General features: G+C 34.7%; 1 protein-coding gene across 13 annotated transcripts in view; it reads right to left on the bottom strand.

Annotated features, from left to right (window-relative positions):
• The window catches only part of NFAT5 (nuclear factor of activated T cells 5), a 157,970-nt gene that overhangs the window by 36,967 nt on the left and 98,418 nt on the right, over nucleotides 1–22,585 (bottom strand). For all 13 annotated transcript variants that reach the window (XM_077132862.1, XM_077132863.1, XM_077132864.1 and 10 more), the window contains 5 exons: nucleotides 19,693–19,885; nucleotides 16,946–17,136; nucleotides 14,242–14,414; nucleotides 4,562–4,696; nucleotides 4,398–4,450 (listed from right to left, as the gene is read on the bottom strand). In XM_077132862.1, coding sequence (XP_076988977.1) covers nucleotides 4,398–4,450; nucleotides 4,562–4,696; nucleotides 14,242–14,414; nucleotides 16,946–17,136; nucleotides 19,693–19,885 — 745 coding nt within the window. The remainder of the gene's footprint in view (nucleotides 1–4,397; nucleotides 4,451–4,561; nucleotides 4,697–14,241; nucleotides 14,415–16,945; nucleotides 17,137–19,692; nucleotides 19,886–22,585) is intronic.

Genomic DNA, 22,585 nt, shown 5'->3' with positions numbered 1-22,585 from the left:
CTACCTCATTACACTTCTTCTCCTTCTTTTGGTCAGGAAGGCATTGTTGATCTTAGAGTGCCAGGGCCAGACACATCCCTAGCAGCCATGCCCCACGTTGTCAGGGAGACTTTCACCCCTGAGTGACCAGTACTAAGCAGAGAGGAGGGCAATGCAGAGTTGGATTTAGAGGAGAGAGGCCATATCTGAGCAACAAAGAAGCTTCCTGGAAGCAAGTCTTAGGCCTTGTTATTGGTAATCTTAGCTTCTCCCCTATAGAAATAAGCCTCATAAGAAACAAGCCTCAAAATCCAGGGCTTGGCCTATTTTCTTAGGAGTCCAGAGGGTACCTGGGGTTTCCCAGATGGGAAAGTTTAATAGTTCCATATATGTATATATATATACTGACCCCTTCAGATTCTCAAGGAACTCTACCAGTACTTTTTATTTATTAGGCCACCACAGTCCGAGCTGTATCATGGTATTAAGCTATAGAGAATTACAAGGTCTTGTTTCTGTTGTTTGGGTTGTTTAAGGAGCTATCCAGAGAGGTTGATTTAGATTATGTGTTACAGAAAATTTAGGTTCCAGACAAAATAAACCTCTCTGCCTTTGATCTCATACAGTAGCCAAAGGTCTGGAGTACATATACTATCATCTTTCACCCAGTATTCTAATTTACCTTAGACCTAGCCAGACTGGCCTGATCTCTATGAGGATGTTTAAAAAATACACGAAGGATGATATCCAGGGGTGAAAATCTCCCAGACAACGTGGGTGTGACTCCCTGATGATGAATATGGCCCTGGCACCATGGGATCGACAACGTCTTCTGGACCAAAAGGGGGAAAGATGTGTAATAAAATCAGACATGAGTGGCCAAGAGAGGCCAAATGGAGTCAAGAGGCTATTCTGGAGGATACTCTTATGCAAGCTTCAGTGCTAACTGACATGGTTTGCTAAACCCCAACCAACATCATTCCTGTTGACTCTTAAGAACACCTAGCTCTGAGGCATGCAACAATGTGAATGAACCTGTGGAACATTTGGTGAAGCAAAATAAGCCAGAAACAAAAAGAACATTTATTGTACGGTCTCCTTTAGAAAATGCTTATAAGAAAACAGGGACTTAGATTGTAAGCTCTTATAGCAGACACATGTAGTCTGGAGTGGTAATTATTATTTCTGGATTTGAGAGGCTATTTCATATATCTATAACCTGGTATTTAGAGATAAGAACAAAACTGGTCTGGTCTGGATCAAGGTAATTCAGAACACAGAGGTAAGGAAGACATTGTCTATATTTTAGAACTACACCTACTCTTTGAGACCAAAGGAAGAACAGTTTATTTTGTCTGGAACATAAATTTTCTGTAGCACATAATCTAACTGAACCTATCTGGATAACTCATTTGAACAGCTGAAACACAGGGAGCTTTTAATTCTGTATAGCTTAATGTAATGCCTAGATACATCCTAGAATATATTAAGCAGATAATAAAAAAATATATTGGCAGAGTCCCTTGAGGGATGGGAGAAAAAAGTATGAACTATTAAACTTTACCACAGGGAATCCTGATACTGTGTCAAACATTAGGTACATCAAATCAATAGGCTAAGCCCTTGATCTTGAGGCTTACTCTTGTGAAGTTTATGTAGGTAGCGGAGCAGTTTAGCCTACCTATAGGCATATATAAGAGTTACTTCTGGAGGACCACTTCTGTTGCTCAGATGTGGCCTCACTCTCTCTAAGTTCAACTCTGCAAGTGAAATCATTGCCCTCCCCACTACATGGGACATAGCATCCAGGACTGAAAGTCTCCCTGGCGGCATGGGAGATGGCTCCCAGGGATGAGTCAGGCCCTGGCACTATGGGATCAACAATTCCATCCTGACCAAAAGGGGTAAAAGAAGTATAACTAATAAAGTATCAGTGGCTGGGAGAGTTCAAATAGAGTCGAGAGGCTACTTGGAAGGTCACTCTTATGCAAGCTTCAGTTAAACATTGTTACCTATCATAACTGGCCAACCCCCAACCAAAACCATTCCAGCCAATCCTAAAGAACACCTAGGGCAATATTTAAGATTCTACAAAGGTTCCATGCACAAGATGGTTCCCTGGACCAAACGAGTCCTGAAACCTAGAGGGTCCAGCCTCCCCAGAACATCAGCTAGTTCCATCTCCCTACCCTTTATTACTTACAGCCCTTTCCAACACGAAAAAATTAGAATGGCCATAGCTCAAATACCCCTGAAGAGTGGGAAAGAAAGATCAAAGGTGATGGAGTTATACAGAGAAGGGAGGGTTTAACAAACGAATATGATTGCTGAAACATTAAACTGATATTTCTTTTAATCTCCAGTATCTTATAGCAGGTAGAAGAAAAAACCTAAAATTGTGGAACTGTAACCCATAGCAAACTCTGAAATCTGTTCTACAACTAATTGTGCTTTGGAATTCATTGCTTTTTTTTGTATAGATACCATTTTACACAAAAAAGAAAAAAAAGTCAATTGTGATGATAAAAAAAATATTTATTCCTTCTAGCCACTTATAATCTGGAGTAGCTACAAGGAAAAATCTGAGATGATGGTATGGTAGCCCATAACAAACTCTAGGATCTGTCCTATAACTACTTGTTGATGAGTACTTTGAAAACTATTGCTTTTTTCTTTCTTTGCTTTGTGTATATTTATATTATACAATAAAAAAAAGTTCAAAAAAAAAGAATACCTAGCTCAAAATGAGATTCTATAAAGACTCTATAAAACTTCATGCAAATAATAGGGGGAACAAATGTTAAAATAAACTTAGATTGAAATGTTAGTAATCAATGAAAGGGAAAGGTACAGGGTATGGTATGTATGAATTTTTTTCTGTTGTCTTTTTATTTCTTTTTCTGATTTGATGCAAATGTTCTAAGAAATGATCATGATGATAAATATGCAAATATGTGATGATATTGTGAATTACTGTTTATATATGTAGAATGGAATGATCATATATTAAGAATGTTTGTGTTTCTTTCTTGCCATAGTTTAAAAAAAATTTTTAAATTAATAAAAAAATTAAAAAAAACAAAAAACAAAAAAACTTCATGCACTTGGTTTGACTTCCTGGAACGTATAATTCCCAGAGGGTTCCTAGGTCAGATAAATCTTGAAACTCAGAGGGACCAGACTCTCCATGATTATCAATTAATTTTACTCCCCTATCCTTTAGTGTGGACACCCCGTCTTAACATGAAAAAAAGTTAGAATGAGCATTTCTCAAAGATCCCTACAGATTGGGAGAAGGATAAGGAGAAGGAGGAAGTTTAACAGAGAAAATGGGATTTAATAAATGAGTATGGCTGCTGAATCACTATATTAATAGCCCTTCTAACTTACAGTATTTTGGAGCAGGTAGAAGGAAAAATCTGAGATGGTGGAATGGTAGTCTATGACAAACTCTGAGATCTGTTCTGTAACTACTTGTTAAAGTGGGCTTGGAAATTATTGCTTTTTTCTTTCTTTACTTTGCATATATGTTATATTTTACAATTAAAAAAACATTTAAAAAATACATGCAGGAATAAAAAATTTTAAAAAAACACAAAGGAATTAAAATTTTTGATAAATTAGCCACAGATTCTCCAATTGTCACCTCTTCCAACTCTGCTTGCTTTCATGTACTCTTTTCTATCCCCAACTGCAATTTACCCTAAATTTTGGAGGTATTTTATGCATTAGCTTGTTCCTCCTTTTCTATTCTCTGTGATCTAAACCTTTACATATTACTCTTCTGCATGTGTAATTCAACTATGCCTTCTGAATTACTTATAAAAAAATATGGCCTTTTCTTCTGTTAGTCTCAGCCTCACATGGGCTTGATCCTGTCTGCTCTACATTCTGATTCTCATGCTGTCTGATGTTGTCCTTGTTTCAAGCTCTTCTTCCTTGTTATTTGAAAAGCAATACATGAGGTCCTATAAATACACAGTCCTTAATGTAAGTGTAATAGTGCTTCTGATTGCAAAAAGATAAACATTATGTACCTCCATATAGCAGGTACTCAACAAATATTAGTTTACCTTGGACTTAATTATATAGTACTTTAAAGTAATCCAAATCCTCAAAACAAATAAATATTGAGAAAGAAACATTTCTCTAATTAACAATGGCAAGTTTTGATATTTTTTATGGTATGTAAAATGAATTCAATAAAAGTGATAAAGCTAATACTTTTACACTTTCAAATAAAGAACTGGTCATTTCTAGCACCAGTGAAATAATTCTATTTCTGTTTAAGAAAGAAACTAAATGATTCATATCAATCCCATATAAATAAGAAATTAAATCTTTTAATTCAGGATGAATTCAGAATAAAACTGAATTTCTCAGAGAATAAAGAAATTATAAAATGGCTTAAATTATACCTGATGAAATAATTCCATGTCGATTTCAGCTTCTGACTTCCAAGAGTTTTCATCTAATTAAAATAAAAAGTGAATTACTAAATTTTATAAATATTTTTTACTCTATAGCTCTGAAACAAAGTACAACATACAACTATATCTGCACCAATATTATTCCTACTTACCAGAAACATTTTCTTGGAAAATTACTTTAGTTCCTTTCAGAAAGTTCTTGCCAATTAAAAATACTTCTTCCTCTCCTTTCACTGAACAGCTATGCAAACTTTTCTTTAAGATTTCCGGCACTCCTGCTGGCTGAGCTGGGGATACCAATAAAGTAATCAATAAAAAGAACCACCAATACTTACTGCTTCCCTAAAATCAACTCTCAGTTATACAGTTCTGAACTGTCTTTTTTGATCCCTGCATTTAACTTCCCTTATTCTGCAACTCAACTTATACCCTAATAGAGGGCAGAGAAAACACAGAGAAATCCACATTAATTTTTAAATAGCTCTCTGAAGATTTTATATAGCTGGATTAATGAGTAAGATGAGGCTTTAATTTATTACATAACATCTTTGTTTTCCTGTTACATGAATCATAAAAAAGTAAAAAAAAATACATGAACTTTGCCACATGTTTGTCTTAAAGACATTTCTAAAAAAATTAAACTTTTAAAAGCAAGCTTTTTCACTGGTCTTTAACTTAAAAATGTTAGATATTCTATGTCATTACAAGACATCTGAGACAAAAAGTGGTATTTTGGTGGTACTGAGGGCAACATTATTGATCTAAGCACAGGACCCAGAAACTCCATACCAAAAGAAAACCTGAAAATTCAAAGACTGAATTCCACAAAAATTCTTTCTACGGGGGTTGAGTGGTCTACCCATAGATTAAAAAATAAAATGCATTTGTTTCTCAATTACAGGGAAAAAAGCCACTATTAAAATTAACGGGGCGGGCCGCGGTGGCTCAGCGGGCAAAGTGCTTGCCTGCTATGCCGGAGGACCTCGGTTCGATTCCCGGCCCCAGCCCATGTAACAAAAACGGAGAAACAGAATACAATAAAAACAAGAAAATGTTTAAAAATGTTTCCCTTTCTTCCTTCTATCCTTCCTTCCTTCTCTCTGTCTTTCCTTTAAAAAAAAAAAAAAAAAAAAAAAAATTAACGAAGAGATTGACAAGCACTAAGGAGTCAGAAATAACGAATAAACTACAACCAGTCTACCAAGTTTCTTAAGAAAATGTAATAGGTACTGCTTAGAAAACAAGTTCCATAGCCAAGTAAATGTGGGATATACTAGGTTTAGCAAAGCTAAACAAAAGAATTTCTCCTAGCTTTTCATATACTGATGCATATAAAATATAAATTATATATTTTAAAGTGACCACTTCTCTGGTATTATAAAAGTATGCTTTTAGATGCTTTCCAAACAGTGATCTTAAAGATAAAGCTGAACAAATTAATGTGTGGCTAAATACTGAAAAATCAGTAAGCAAATATTTCAATCTGTCAAAAGAACTAGTAAAGATCTATAATAATGTCTGTGCAAAGCCCATGTTTAATAGAAAAAAATTACAGGGAAAAGTCTGATCAAGTAAATTATTAATTATGCCCGAAGCTGGGATAAGTGGAAATAAATGAAGTGTAAAATTGTTACATTCAGTCAGATTTAATTCAACAAGCATTAAAAGATAAAATCTAATATACATACTATTTAAGAGAGCAAGATTAATCTTGTTCTATTAAGCAAAACAATTACTACAGGAAGGTAAATAATGACATTCTCTATTTGATACAGAATAACCAAATAATATAAACATATACACCTTCACTAGCTGGAGAATTCCTAAAGGTGTTAAGAATGTAAAAAAGGATGAGATTACTCAATCCCTTAAAAACATATAAACAAAAAGAGAGATCATGGATCCAACAGCCATTGTTAAAACAACAATTAGAAGCAGGATTTTAATTTTAGGGCCACAAGGCACAGCATAAATTCTGGTATTAGGCATTCTTTCCACTGGACCTTTCTAAATGGAAGATCAAATGTCTATTTCCTCTCTTCCCTTTCACCTCAATCACCTTTTGGCACCTCTTCCTTTTCTACCTCCCTCTCATCCTCCTGTTTCCTTCTAATTCCCAATCCAATTCCAACCCTTCTCACTAACTTACTTTTACTTCCTTTTCATCTCTTTCTACTCTGGTCAACTTATCAAAAGGTTATATTCATGGAAATAAACACACACCAGAAACCCATAATGGAATAAATATTCTTATTTTTAATTTTTAAAAAGACCTTTTGCTTCACCATGTATTATTTATATGTTTACTCTTCTCACTCTCACCCGCAAGTCTAAGTTCAAGCCTCTAGCTCAAAGAGGTTAGGATAAACTTCAAATTCCTTACCTCAAAACACACATCTCTTAACAAAGGCTATATTGTCTAGGTCTCTAGTATCACATCTTACCACTTCTTGATGTATACCTTTTTTGCTCCAATCACATCAAACTATTTTTAATCTACCCACCCACCCAAAGAACCATGTCCTTTCATGGAATACATGTATATACCATTTCTTCTGCCCAGAATGATCTTCTTCTAAACCCCATTTTGCTCAACTTATTTCTATTTGTCCTTTAAGACACAGCACACGCTTTACCATCTCCAGTCTAAATTAGATGCTTTCTTTTATATGTTCCCACTATACCCTATTAACTATATACTACAGCCCTTACATTATAATTGTTAGTTTACTTGTTTCTTCCCCTAGCCTGCTAAACTATAAGCTCCTTAAGCTTTCTTCAATTTATTTTTGTAGCCTAGTACATTATAACTACTCATTAAATTAAGTATGATGCTTTCCAAAATCAAACATGCCTAAAACTCACCTTTGGAGATTTTAGTTAAGCGGCATGTCTTTTTTTTTTTTTTTTTTTAAAGTACCACAAGTTCTTAGGATTGAGAACCACTGCACTTATGTTGAACAAATGACTGACTGAATTGGCAATAATTCACTTTTTTGTTAGAATGCACTACTGTTTCCATGAACTAAATTGGAGTCTCCAATAAATGCAATTGTTAAAAAAAAAGAGTCATCTGAACAATTTCACTACCTGCCAAAATCTGCTGTCTAATCCCATGAATGTAAAAAATTTTAATAGAATATCATATTTTGTTTTAAAAAACAGATCAAATAAAGTGATTGAGAAACAGAGACAAAATTATAAACTGGAACAAAGAACTCATTTCCCTTCAATATTTTCAGAAAAATGACGTTAAAACAGTGAGAAGTATAGAAAATATTAAACAACAAACCAAAACAAAACAAAACAAAAAACCCACCACCAACAAAATGGTCTTCTATGGGTTGGATGATAGAAATTCAGAGAAACTAAAGAAACCATCTACTACTATATGATCTAGCAATCCCACTCCTGGTACAGATATATGCCCACACAAAAACTTGTACACAAACATTTACTGTGGCCCTATACATAATAGCCAAAAGTTGGAAACACCCATATGAGCACCAACTGATGAATGGATAAACAAAATGTGGTATATTTACATAATGGTATATTGTTTGGTGATAAATAGGAATGAGGTACTGATACATCCAACAACATAGATGAACCTTGAAAATACACTAAGGGAATAAAGTCAAACATGAAAGGCCACATATTGTATTATTCCATTTATACGAAATGTCCAATATAGATGAATATAGAGACAGAAAGTAGATTAGTGGTTGTCAACAATCAGGGTGAAGAGGAGTGGACAGCAACTGCTACTGGTATGGAATTTCTTTTGGGGTGGTAATGTTCTAATTTTAGAACATTAGGTAATGGTGACAGTTGCACAATTTTGTGAATATATCAGAAAACCATTGAATTGTACACTTTAAAAGATTATATTTTATGGTTTGTAAATTAAATCTCAATAAAAGTGTTATTAAAAAAAGAAACTGTCTTCTGTAGTATAGAAAGTATGAACCTGATGTATCTAAATTAAAATAAGCAATTAAATAAATGCCTATATGCCAATACCCTAATAAATTATAAGCCATATGACTTAAGATATATATATCATTATTATGTTATTTCAACCAAAATAAGCGCCTTCCTATAATCTATAGCAAATACCAGCTCAAAACATTGGACAAATAAAGTTAGATATCTATTTATCTGCCATGTTCACCTTCAATATTTAACAAGATTTCTTCCCTCTCCTGTTTATAAAAATAAAGTAAAACCAGTCATCTCTATACTACTAACATTAAAGAGTTACTGTCAGGATCAAATGGTGTAATGTGGTATGTTACTAGTAGGAAACTGAATTAGAGCAATATTCAAAAGACTGACTTATCTACAGGGGAGTTGAAAGCAGGGCCTGGACATGATTAGCTCAGCCTTCTGCCCATCCATCTTCAGCATCTATCTGCACAAAGCATACCTTTTAGAATGTTCTGTGCCAGGTGATAAGAGATCTGTAATTTGGAAGGCTGCTTTGTCTGGTTGGGTAGGTATGTTTAATTCAGGACTAAAGAAGCCAGCCTTATTCTCTCAATAGTATTATCGATAGCAAAACTGGTACTTTTTATCTTAATTTCTCTAACTCCTATATGTCTAACTTCAATTTCAAAGGGAACACTTACTTATTAACTTCCTAAGACTTCAGCATACATGAAGCCCTTTATAAACCTTAGAGTACAATACAGAGATAAAGTGTTACTATTAAAATTATGCCTCTTGCCTTTCATCTTTCCTTTCTTGCAAGAGACAGCATTGTCTTCTCATAGGTATATCTAATAAAGTTTTCGCCTGCTTATTCTAAGCTGTGCTGTGCCCTAATTCTTTCTTGTAGCTTGGCCATGAAACTAGAAAGCCAAAATCCAGTAACATGTTTTGGCAAGTTAGCCAAAAGGTCATTTTTCTTGGACCATCTGGACAGGTGAGTACTGGGAGGCCTGGCCATGTGCTTTCACTTTTTTCTTTTCACTTGGCTCATTCCTATCCTCTTTTATGTCCTCGTGAAATTCTGTGTCCTCCCAAAAGGGGGAAATCATTTTCACTGTTCTCCTTAGATTTGTTCTAGGGGCCCAAATCCAGCTCCCCCAGGACATAAACTTGGCTCACCCTGAGCTAGTGGCTCCCTCCTCAGAGGTGGTAGAAGCCCCATCTCCACACCATATTGATCCAAGGAGGTTTCAAGCAGGAGTCCAATGGAAGCCAAACCAAGTCTCCCTCTCTCCCTCCCTTGTTCACTCACTCTCTCTCCTCAGCTCTCCGAAACTCCCTCCTACCAGCTCTTTCTTTTCTTGCTCCCTAAGGAACCAGACCCTTCCTCCTGCTAAATCTGTCCCTCTTTCTCACCTCCTCCACAGAAATTATCTCCCTTATTTCCAGAGAATCTCCTCCTATTTGGCTTTCAATGCCTTCTGAGACATCCTATCTTTTATAACACAAAATTCTGGGCTAAGGATACTTGTACCAAACAAGGTGTTGTCTCTGACACCTCTGGTTTAGGCCCATGGGTTTTGGGTAGTATCCAATGACAGTGTCTCCCCCTGGGAGAGTGTCTCCTCTGAAAGCCAGAAGTGAGGTTTGCAAGGTAAGTAAAAGCCTCGGCTATGCTAATTAGAGTAAACTGAGCCTGTGAGAGCTAGTAAGACTCTGAGCATACAGGCCCTCTGGTTCTCCACTCACTCACAGCATTGCTCTCTTGACCAGCTCCTCACTTTTTCTCTCTGGGCTTTCCATCTCTTCATTTGCTACTATGTCTTGAGTCCCAGGGCACTTTGCTATTAGCCTTTCTGAGGATGTCACCCAATGCAGCAAAGAAACCACTGGCTGGGGAGAATAGGCTGTTAAATGTGCTTCACCTTACTGAAAAAGATCTGCGCTGCAAAGGATGGAGGGAGATTCATTCCTGGCCCTGTCTTACCCTATGTCCACACCTAGACCCCTCTGGTTGCCTGAAAAGCATACTAAACCATGTTCTTAAAAGGAGTATAATTTCCTTGTCACTTGTTCTTTCCCTGTAGCTTGATCATGGCAACACCCACGGCTAGTACCCAGAAGACCCCTCTCTAGAATTTCTTTGTAGCAAATCCTTTCCAGTCTCCTAGGCAGTAAATTAAAAGCACAGACATCCAGGAAGTCAAGTAGGTTGACTCAGCAGCTTCTGGATGGTACTGCGCCATCTACCTCCTGAGTCTCTGAGGACCCTGGGGATAGGGAGCCTGACTCAATGGGCCCAGGGGATCAGTGCTCAGAACGGCAGGCCGGTGACCTGGGACACTGGCCACCAGCAGGTAAATCTGCCTTTTTCTTCTCTCTCTTCCTTAAAAATGGGTGGTGCTTCTAGTATTCAGGCTGACAGTCCACTGGGCTACCTACTAACAAACTGGGATGATCTTTCCACCATACAACAAAAAACGGAAAACTTATTTTCTACTACAATACTGCCTGGCCACCTGGAAGATGGCCACTGCTAGCTCACAAGTAAGACAATCAACTATCATTGTAAAAGGGACGGAAAGTAGCAAAAAAAAAAAATTCCTTATATACATCTGTTTATGGCTTGTATCAGAACAACCCCCTAAAGGGCTCTTGCAAATTATATTATGTCCAAAAGGACCATCAAGAATTTCTTACTCTAAACACTTCACAGAAGGAAGCAAATATTTTAAATAATCCTCTCCTAAATAGCTCTTGCCCCAATCCTCGTGTAGTCTCCATTAAAACCCATCACAGCTAAATATACATCTTCTCTTCTAAATTATGCTCTCTTTTTCAGCCCTCAGGAAACAAGACACTTAGAGGATAAAAGTATTCCCAAGCAGCGTTGTCCTAGACATTTCTCAGTTCAGGTGGGCCCCTACCTCAGGAGCATAAATCTAGATATCTCCCAGATAAGAACATCCCAGTGATGTCTGGAGACTTTACTCCCGGTATTTCCAAGTGATTGGGCTGGCAGAGAGGAAAACGCCCAGCTCTAGTGCATGCTGGGACTCCACCCAGTCACACTGGTGCTAATAAGGCTCCTCTTTTATCCTTTTCCAGAAAAAAAATGGGAAATGCTTAAAAATAGGGACGCATAACCCTTCAATGTGACTCTCAATTACAATACCATCCTCCAGTCTGTAAAAAGGAAAGTAGTAAGAAAAAAACTCCCTATGCCCAGATATTTATAGCTCTCTATCAAGACAGGGACCCTTTAAGAGGGATTTGTAGCTTGTATTATGCCAATGCCTCAATTTCCGTTAAAGGAAAAACACTTGTTTGTTAAAAGGCATTTAAAAATATACCACCAAGACAGTTAATTATAATAAGCTAAGGGAAATCATTCAGGAGAGAGGCTAATCCAGCTCTGTCCAGGGGAGGCTAGTGGAAGCCTTAAAAGGTTTATTACCCTAAGCCCAGATTCCCAGGAAGGTCAAATTTTGCTAGGCACCCACTTCATGCTCTCCATGTGCTTGCAAACACCCACCAATGACTTATTAGAAACTGCCTTTTCTGTCTTTAACAATTAAAACAAGGCCAAGGAACAGGAGAAGGCAGAGACCTAAACAAAAGATCAGAGAATAAGCTGTTTTATTGCAGTCACTGTTTATTAGTACCCTTGTCCTCTCAAGGGGTCACCCAAACCTTGGCTCCAAACCTCAGAAGTCTTGCTTCAATTGTGAGTCAGAAGGCCAGAAACTTCAAGATAACCCTCAGCCTCGGGATCTACTAGGGCCTTGCCCCAAGTGCCACCAACATGGGCTTCAGGCCCAGGAATTGCACTGTCTCTAGAAGTAGGGTAGGACAACCTGTTGAGCCCTGCTCATGGCAAGTGAAGAAAACTGAGGGTGCCCGAGGCCACATATGGCTCTGATGCCTTCACATCTGACCAACTTAGAGGAGCCCCAGGTGACACTGGACATGACAGGCAAGACTGTTAATTTCTTAACGCAGGAGCCACTCTGTCAAATTGCCACTCTAAGCCTACCTCCATTCAGATTTGCCTAGTTATGGGAGTTGACTTGTAAAGCCAAAAGTAAAACCTTCACTACTCCTCTCCATACTGCCTATTGTGTCTCACTTTTCATCTTTCTTTCTTGCAAGAGTGCCCACATGTCTTCTCACATGTGTATCTAATAAATTTTCTGCCTGCCTACTCCAAAAAAAAACAGAAAAACAAACAAAAAAACACCTTTTCTTGTTCATCCAGTTTAATGTTTAAGCAAAAACAATAAAAAAGTAATTTTAAAGACTTCAGTTGTTACCAATTAAACAATAAAACAAAATTATCTGAAAAATCTACAGACCCTTGAGTAATATATTTACTGAAAACCCTTAAAATTAAGTAAAATTACATTTTGAGCCAAAATTATATGAGACCATGATGGATTTTTTTTTAAAAAAAGAAAATTATTAGCCCACTAGGAGCAGTATGTAGACAAAGAAGCTTAGACTCTTGCTTAAATGAATGATTATATTTAATTCATATCCATAATTTAATATCTTAATGAACTAGGAAAGGGAAAAATGAATTAATAAACTAATGATAGGAGGATCAAACCAACAAAGTTGGTAATAATTTCCCAGTCCCTGCTTCACAGAGTGGCTGCAGGGCTTGAGGTATTAGATTATGCAAACGAACTGTATATGCCCTACTAAAACTGGAACTCCATCCTAATAATATACAAGTTGGGGCATTTCATGAACTATAGCAAATTCAGAATTGAAACATCCCAATTAGAAAAGCTTTACAACACAATTAATCACCTATAGATTATTTATTCTGTCTGTAACTGAATGTAAGAGAAGGGACTTGAAATCCAGAAACTTAAAAGTCTGTTTACAATTAAACATTACCCAAAAAATTTCTCAAAGACATACTAAAATTAAACCAAAACGTTCATAGTAATTAAAAATAGAGAAATGCAATTGAACTGTCTTGAGATTAAAATATTTCTAGTAGTTTCTTTTTAAAATTAATTTGCTTTCAAAAAATGAGCAAAAGTATGGCTATAATAATTTCTGAGGTGAAAGAAAAGAGAAAAATAAAATTTACAAAGGATGAATAATTTGACAGAATTAAGATACAATTAAATAACAAAATAACAAAAATCTCTGTAACTGTCTTAGAAGTAGCAAGATCACAGTATCCATAATAACCCAATAGGAAATTCAACTCAATGTTACAATTCTCTTTTACTCTCTTGAATTCAGGTATAAAATTTAAAAGAAGCAATGCCAATGAAAATAAACTTTAATGAAGATCTGAAGTGATGTGTAAAGGAAAAATCTTCTCTATTTATTACTTGTAATAATAATCACCAGAGAGAAATTAGAAATACGGTGAGGTACATATGACAACATGCTTAATTTTTTTTAAAACCACACACACTATTTATTTTCTTTCTATGTCAAGTTAGCAATAATAATTTTATTTCTATTTAAAATATTCTGCTTTATATTACTCTTATGTCTTAACACAAAACTGTTAGGACCACAGCAGTTTATCACTTGATGAAGACATTGGGAAAAATCCTTTGGCTTGCAGTTTACTCTGGTAACCTATTTCAATTGCCTTTTTCTTTACTTTTTTATTTTTTCCAATTGTCTTTTAAATCAATAGATGATAATAATAGGAAACTATAAAATGCTACACACCTTTTGAATTTTATCCCAGTTACCCCTACCTTCGGCTTTGTCTAGAAAATCTTATCATAGCCTTAAAAATATTTCAAATTTTGAATGATCACATGCTGGGTATGTGAAACATCCGAAATTTAGAAATACCTGAAAGATTAACAGAAACTGAAAAATCTCCATATATTTAATAATTCCACCTTTTCTTACTTACTACACAAAATTGGAGAAGAGGGTGTTTGCAGTGTCAAAGTAGAACCATCTTTTCTTGTGATATTAACTCGAAAAACCAATCTGGCACGAGTGCTTTTTTTCTTGGAACCAGCAATTCCTATCCTGGCTTCAACATCAGCATTCCTCAATTTCAATATCCCCACACAGTCCACCCTAAAACAGAAAAAATATATTTATTAATCGATTTATTAACTGATATTTTGTTTTATAAAAAGTACAACATTCTTTTTCCATTTTTAACATTCTTTTATTGTGAGATGTAACATATACAAAACAGCAATAAATTCTAAAGCACATATTTATAAGTAGTTATAGACAGATTTCAAAATTTGATATGGATTACAGTTCCACAATTTTAGGTTTTTCATTCTAGCTGCTCCAAGACACTGAAGAGTACACAGGAATATCAATATAATGATCCAGTAGTCATACTCATTTGTTAAATCTTAACTTCTCTATTATAATTATTCCTTCTCATTTGATTCTTCTCCCAGTCTTTAGGGATATTTGGGCCATGCCAATTCTTTCTCATGCTGAAAAGGGGTGCTGACAATATGGGACAGGGAGATAGAATTGGTTGATGTTCTTGGAGAGGCTGGCACCTCTTGGTTTCAGGACTGTTATGGCCTAGGAACAATCTGAAAGTTTTAGGTTTCTGAGAAGTAAACTTAGCATGTGAAACTTTTGCAGAATTATAGACAGAGCCCTAGGTGTTCTTTAGGGTTAATAGGAATGATGTTGGATTGGCAAACTGTGGCAAGCAGGAATACCTAGCTTAAGCCTGCAAAAGAGTAGTCTCCAGAACAGCTTCTCGATTCCATCTGAACTCGCTTAACCACTGATACCTTATTTTGTTATATTTCTTTACTCCTCTTAGTACAACATTCTTTTTTGCTGTTTAAGGCATAGTACAACATTCTTAATGAAAACTTCCTTTTAAATAATTTTCCTTATTTATTAATTTTTGAATATGTAATAGTTGTAAGGCTCCAAACTCAAAAGGTACAAAAGAGTAAATTCTGAACATTCATAGTTTCTAATCTTGCCAACCTTTTCTTTATATGGTAATGGAAAAAACAGTAAAGTAGTAAAATGACTTTTAACATCTGAACACAGCTTATTTAACATACTATTTTCCCAGTCTTAAAAAAAAAATTAGTCTCTTCCTTTGTGCAGCTAATTTAGATATCAAAATAGAGGGAATGATGCACTAGAGTAACTTTCCAGAGACTTACAGCCTCCAGATGGGTCCCTGGACCAACCAGATAAGTTCTGAAATGCAGAGGGGCCAGTCTCTAGAATATCAACTAGTTTCATCCCCCATCCCATATTATTGACAGCCCCTTCCAATGCGAAAAAGAGTAGGAGAAAGATCAAAGGTGATGGTGGAGTTACACAGAGAAGGTAGGATTTAACAAATGAGTATGACTGCTGAATCATTATATTGATATTTCTTTTAGTCTCTAGTATTTTAGAGCAGCTAGAAGTAAAAACTCTGAAATCTGCTTTACAACTAATTGTTGCAATGTGCTTTGAAATTTATTGCTTTTTTGTATATATGTTATTTTTCACAATAAAGAAAAAAAGAGAGAATGGATGTTACCTTTTAGAAAACTAGTAACTATCTCCAAAAGAGAGAATATTATATAGCCATCTAAAAAGTATAAGATAATATTTAATGATATGGGGAAATGCTCATGATAATGTTAAATGAAAAGCAGGTTACAAAATAATATGTACCAGAATGTCTCAACTTTGTTAGAAAAAAAAGGCCAGAAAGATAAACATAAAAATGGTTATTTCTGGGAAGCCAGGTTTTGATGATTATATTTTTAACTTTTTATCATTCTGTATTTTCAACTTTCTTACAACAAATAAATACTATTTTAAAAATCAGTAACATCCTTCTATCTCTCTCCCACGATATATATTTACTTTTATAATTGGCAAAAGTTATACGTTAAATCTGGAAAGAAACTTTTACTCAATATTTTTTAAAATTTCCTTTTTCCAATTAACCTCCCATCAATCTATTCAAAATGGCTTTCAAAACAAAACTGAAAACCAAGTGAAGTTTTTAGCAGCTATTCAATACAACTAATTACAATAAAGTCTAACTTCATTATCAATATATCTTCTGCTATTATGGTCAGATTAATGATTAAATCTCCTTAACAAAAGACTTAAGGAAAAACAATTTTAAAAATTGAAATGATTAATACTTGATATTTCTCAGATAGTGAAAATGCATATGTGAAAATAATTTTTTAAACCGCTAGAGAATAAAAACAAACATGAATTTAGAACAGCAATATGCTTTTTACATCAGGATGGCAGAAGATACTTCATGGAATCTGTTGAACAGTTTCTAATACAGGCATTAAGAAAGAGGAAATTAGAAAAGCAAATCAAATTGTTCATAATTTTAATTTTCAGTGTTAATATTTCAAATCCCAACAAGCGTGTCTATATAATTTTCCAAAAATCCAGCATTCCACCCCATGGGAATTCTCTAGCAAATGGCCACAAGAGTTCATTTTAAACTATTACCATTCTAGAGTAATCTTTTTTTATTTGTAATGTTTAAAATATTTTAATAAAATGCTCAAAATCTTTTATGGACTAAAACTAAAAATTATCTCTGCTTACCTCAAAAATGTAATATATAATGAAAAAATTCTTACGCCAGTGTCATGTTGTTGCTAGGATCAAGGCCAACTTCTATAACAGTAGTGCCTTCAATGTCCACTTCTTTGCAGGGAGTTGTATTTCGCCCAGTTACTCTGCACGCCTGATAAAATCCATGTGGTTTCACTCGACCAGAGTCATTACCCACAAATACCTGCAACACTACTGGTTCATTATGGCCCTCCAGCTGGAACCAGATAACATACAGCAGAAACATAAGTTATCCTTTCAAATAATCTAACTGTAAAATCAAATATTTAAGTCCAAGTTATATATTTGTAACTGGATTACAATAAGGAAATAAATCCTCAACAAAAATAGAGGTAAAATTACATTTTCATACAGGAGAGCTGGTTACGTTTCTGCAGAAAAGTTTAAATTTAATTCTGCCATAGTCACATTTAAATTAAAAGTTTAGATGTTGGAAGATAAATTTTCTTTCTTTTTTTTTTTTTTTTAAATTTCTGTTACTTTAAGGTACCATATTTGTGGTACAGCAGCCCTAGGAAACAAATAGAACATCTTTAATAAGCAAAATATTTTTAAAGGTATGGCGCCTTCCATCTCTGGTTTAGAATGTTGGATGGCTAACATTCACACTTTGCCCTCCTCAGGGTAGCATTGTGGACAGAGCAGGGCATAGGGCCTAGAACACCTGTATGCAAAGCCCTACTGGGTGACGTGGATCAATCCTACCCTTTCTGTGCGCCTGCGCTTCGTATTCTGAAAAATCAGACGCTGGGATATTCTAAAAAGATGGTATTTTACAGAGTACCTTGACACAGAGTCATCAATCATTCTGACAATGGCATGGAAGAACTGTGTTCTTATGATCCCCTCCTGCCTTCTGAGGAATCTTTTGCTGTCCATTACTCCCCACTCTCCTGTCAGTTAAATATCTTTTCTCTCTCTGTCCCTCTTTGACTCTCTCTATCTCTCCTTTCCTGGTTCCTTTCTATTAACAGATAAATTATCTTTTATAATTTATTTGTACAATGAGATGAGAATGATATAGATAAAGTACTTTACTATTTATAAGATTATGACAATAAATGCACTTGTTGAGATGCATGGATATGATAGTAAAGAGACCAAACTACTACAGTGTTAAAGAGACCAAGATAATGAGCGGATTTGATTTCCATAATGCACTTCTAATTCTGATCATTATGAAGTATGCAAACTACACAAGCACATATACGATATACCTCATCATCATCAAGTCATGGCCTAAGCCATTATGAATTGGTCTGAAAAACTGCTAGTTCAAACCAGGATCTATGGATCATTACAGGTCTCTGTCAAGTCTTCATAAATTAAAATTATAATTTGAATGCTGAAGAAAAAAATATTTAAAACAGACTTTGGAAAAAAATGTTTCCAAACTGATTCTTGAAAAGGTTTATGGTAAAATTAATACTACAGATGCTAATATAGAATGCAAAAAAATCATAAAATAACTCGTACAATACATACAAAGTGCTTAAAAAGCACTCACATTTTTGTATCCCAGTATAGCTGTATCTCTGGGAAATGAGATCATAATGAAGTAAAGAAGCACAATAGATAAGCAAACTATCCACAGTTATAGTTTTTCTGACAACTGCTAGTCAGCAGAACCTAGAACAAAATGCTTGGCACACTGAGGGACTGAATGAATGAATAAATAAACTGTAAAGTCAATCAATTAATTCTCTATATCATAGGCAATTAAGCTAATAATATTTCTGTTAAGGCAAGTACTTAGACAAAACAACCTAAAATCAGATCATTTAGGTTAAAAATGACTTGAATTATCAAAATATCTGGATAGAAAATATTTACACAAAGCATAACTTAATTTATGCACTTAACTGTCACTTGTTCTTGTGGGGGGTAGGGGCATGGGTTGGAGCAGTATAGGTAGTGAAAGAGGGTTAAGAATAGTATTGTCAACTTTATAAACAGTCGTGGACAAGTTTTTTGATACTAAGTCTCAATCATTCTTTTAGTCAAGTATAAAATGAAACATAACTGTATTCACATGAATCTACCATGTGACTAGGCAAAACTCCTCCCTGTGTAGTATATTGAAAGGGGAAAACTTGTTAAACATTCCCTTCCTACTACAGTTTTTTTTTGGTTTGTTGTCAAACAGAAACAATTATTTATAACAATATATCCCAGGTATTGAAATTTAAGCCCCCTTTTCTTTTAGTCTGAATTCTGAAAGATGAAAACTACATTAATATCCTATTTTTTTAACTGAAGACTTAAGCTACCTATCAACCAATTCTTTTTCTAAGGTGAATAGTCCTTATTCCTTTAGCCATCTCAGAAACCTTATTTTACCCAGGTTCAATTCCTGATGCCGGCCCATGCAAAAAACAACCACCTTATTTTCCAAGACTTTAATAATTTCCACTATATTTCTTTTAGTTCACATTCAATTTCCTCTTTAAATATAAAGTTCGGAAAAAGTCTAACATAGATGCTACCAATATCAAATATAAAGGGAGATATTGTGCTTTCCAGATATTTTACCTATCAGAACACACAGTTATCGCTCCTTTCATTTAAACTAAATCCAAATGATATCAAAGTAACAATTTTTGGCTTATAGTCTAGTCAGACTACTACTCTACTGTGTATTATATACAAATAGTAATTCTACTCTAACTGGTTCAGGCAGCTTTTGCTGATTAAATCCAAAATAACTCATAAGCAAAATTGGAGAAATCTTTGCAGACTGTTAAATAAGTACCTTTACTGTAGGAAAGCCTTGTTGTGTTCTGTCTTTTACTGAGCCACGGCTGCCCTCAGTCAGATAACGAGCTCTGTGCTGGGTCTCAGGTTGTACAACAATCTTCAGCTCCTTTCCCTCACTTTTAACAGGATACTGTCCACACAACATAGGGCTCTTCTTTACTCCAGATCCTTTTTGGTTTTCCAATGTTCTGAGAAGACAAAGCACAACATGGAGAAAGTATCAAGAAGAGTTTTACAGTCACCTAAGATAAAGGAAGAAAGAATAGGCAACAACATTAAGAACAACTGCTCGGTTTACTGACAAAATAAAATACAGCTTAAGGAAAGATACATTTCATAAGCAAAATATCTTTTAAAAGCGCATGACATAATTTAATTACATAATGCAAAAATAAAAGAAAGTTGGATAGGGGAGCAAAAGAAAGCATATATGTGGTAGAAGAAGCGTATAAACTGGAAATAACAGGAAAGAGAATACCTAATGTTACTGTAATCTTTCACACTGCATTTCAGTGAAAATAAGTTTTAATATTACATGTATATGACAGTGTTTTATAAAGCTACATGATTAACTACTATCCTTTTCTAATGAGAATAGAAACACAAAAGAAAAGAAGGGCAGGCAGCCAAAAAAGCTCTAAAGAGACTACCTGAAGCTATAGGTAGTATATTCTTTTGGATATCAATACATCTGATATATCAAACTGAGAAAATTATAATGAATCATTGATTCAATTTTCATTAGGAAATTAGCTTTACTCTAAACAATCTTACCCAGAAGTGTGATTTTTTAGAGTATTTTATTTGTGAATAAATAATTAATCCTAAACTAAAGAATTAAGTCTACTAAAGCTCTCGGCATATAAAATTCTATAACCTTGGCTCTACAGTACAATCTAAATTATTTTTTAAATTTGTATTTCTAAAATTTATTTATAGTTTGCCATGTGTTTGCTATGTGGAATGTATGTTTGAATAAAAAACAGTATTTCAAATGGTGGTTAGGACTTCAGGCAAGTACATTTAGTCTGTAAAAAAGCTGAAGCACTACAAATACGTGATAACTAAGAGAACTATGTTCTACTTATTTTTATCTTTTCTTTTGAGAAACATGAAATTGATTTAAAACCATGCATGTGCATTTTAAAATGTAGTCAGGGCCTCTAATGCTTTCTGTATGACACTCTGGTCTTAAGTTTTAACCCATATTACAGACCCAAGAGCCAAGAGATGACTATGGACAAAACTGCCTCTAAAAGCAAACAGCTGGCAGAAGGAATTTTATGACTTCAAATAGAAAGGAGCAATGGTGGCTGAGTAAGCTTAAATCTAGCTCTCACTAAGTTACTTCTTCAATCATCAGGAACAAAGAGAGGGAAGGCAGTACCCTCAATGCAACCTGTGACTGGGTTGAATTCCATGGCTAGTGCCAAAGACAGAAAATATGGGTTCCCCAGGGAAGCAAATCAGGAAAGAGGCAACAGAAGAATGAAGAAGGAATGGAACTGAACAATAATGAAATAAGACTGCCCTAGTAAGACAGAGAGTTCTGAGGGCAAGTACTATGCTCAATCATTTTCATATTCTCTGAACATTCTACAATTCCTAAAACCTAACGGGTACTGGAAAAATAATTACTGATGAAGGCAAAAAGGAAGAAGAGAGGGACAAAGAAGGGAAAGCAGACACATGGAGAAAAAAGGGGACTTATAATGATAAGATGAGAAAGGCCAGGTCCTAACTGGACAGGTAATGCCATTTATGTAAGTTTGATATAATTAGTCATGGATTACCTGTGTAAGTCATTTAAAAGGCCCTGGAAGACTAAATTCTACTAACAGAAGTATCAAGTTGAAGCTAGAACACTGAGTGATAAGCCCTATTTTCATTTTCATCCATCTGGGTGGGAATTCAAATATTTGGTCTGAATACGTTGTGTAGTCCCTACACATGAGATTCTATAATGATATTCCTTGTTATAGTTATTTTAAATAAGAGCAAAAATATTGGTTTACTGAAACTATATAAACATCTCCCAAATATGTACAGAAAGAGACTAAAAGAAAGTATAGCAAAAAGCTAAGAGCAGTTGTACTGAATAAACAGATTATGGGTTATTTCTTTTCTTCTATTTTTCAGTATTTTCCAAATATATGTGAATAATATATATTAATTTTACAACATAAAAAGGAAAACTTTAGTTAGAAATTTACAAGGAATATGCATAACATATCAATTAATTTGACAAGATTAGTTTTTATTTTCACTTATGCTAGCGAAGCTAATATTTAGAAGGATAAATAAATGAAAATGAGTTTTACTATTCTGGTGAAACAAAATATCTCACTTAAGATACACATTATACATATTAAAAGTATACACACTATAGCTTAAAGAAAAATAGCACATGCAATTGAATAATTTCTGAAAAGATACTTTGAAAAGCTCTTAAATCTAACTTTATTTTCCAAGTTTAAAGGTAAAAATGGACTAGATACATATTTGGATACATAACTGTTTAAAACAATGAAAACATCAACAAATTTGTAGAAAAGTGGTCATTCAAACAACTTTTTAAGGCATAATGACAAGAAAAATCAAGAGTAGCAGTATTGCATGGGATTTTACTTCTAAATGCCACTTAAAAAGGAAAATCCACTGTCTTGGCATATTCTGTTAAGAAGTCTGAGACTGACATTCTAATTCCTTCATGCTGCATAATTCCCCTGGTTGTCTATGTCACAAAAATAATTATCACTACAAAATGCCTAAAGTAGATTTCACATCCAGATAACATTTTATCCTAACTTCTAGGAATACCTAGAAGAAACATTAGGCTACTGATTTTCAGGACATTTAGTTGAGAAATTTAAAATGGCTAGGGATGT

This window comes from Tamandua tetradactyla, chromosome 16 (assembly GCF_023851605.1).
Source record: "Tamandua tetradactyla isolate mTamTet1 chromosome 16, mTamTet1.pri, whole genome shotgun sequence".
Lineage (NCBI taxonomy): Eukaryota > Metazoa > Chordata > Mammalia > Pilosa > Myrmecophagidae > Tamandua > Tamandua tetradactyla.
Note: the sequence above shows the minus strand (reverse complement) of the source record. Positions and strands in the feature narration are given on the sequence as shown.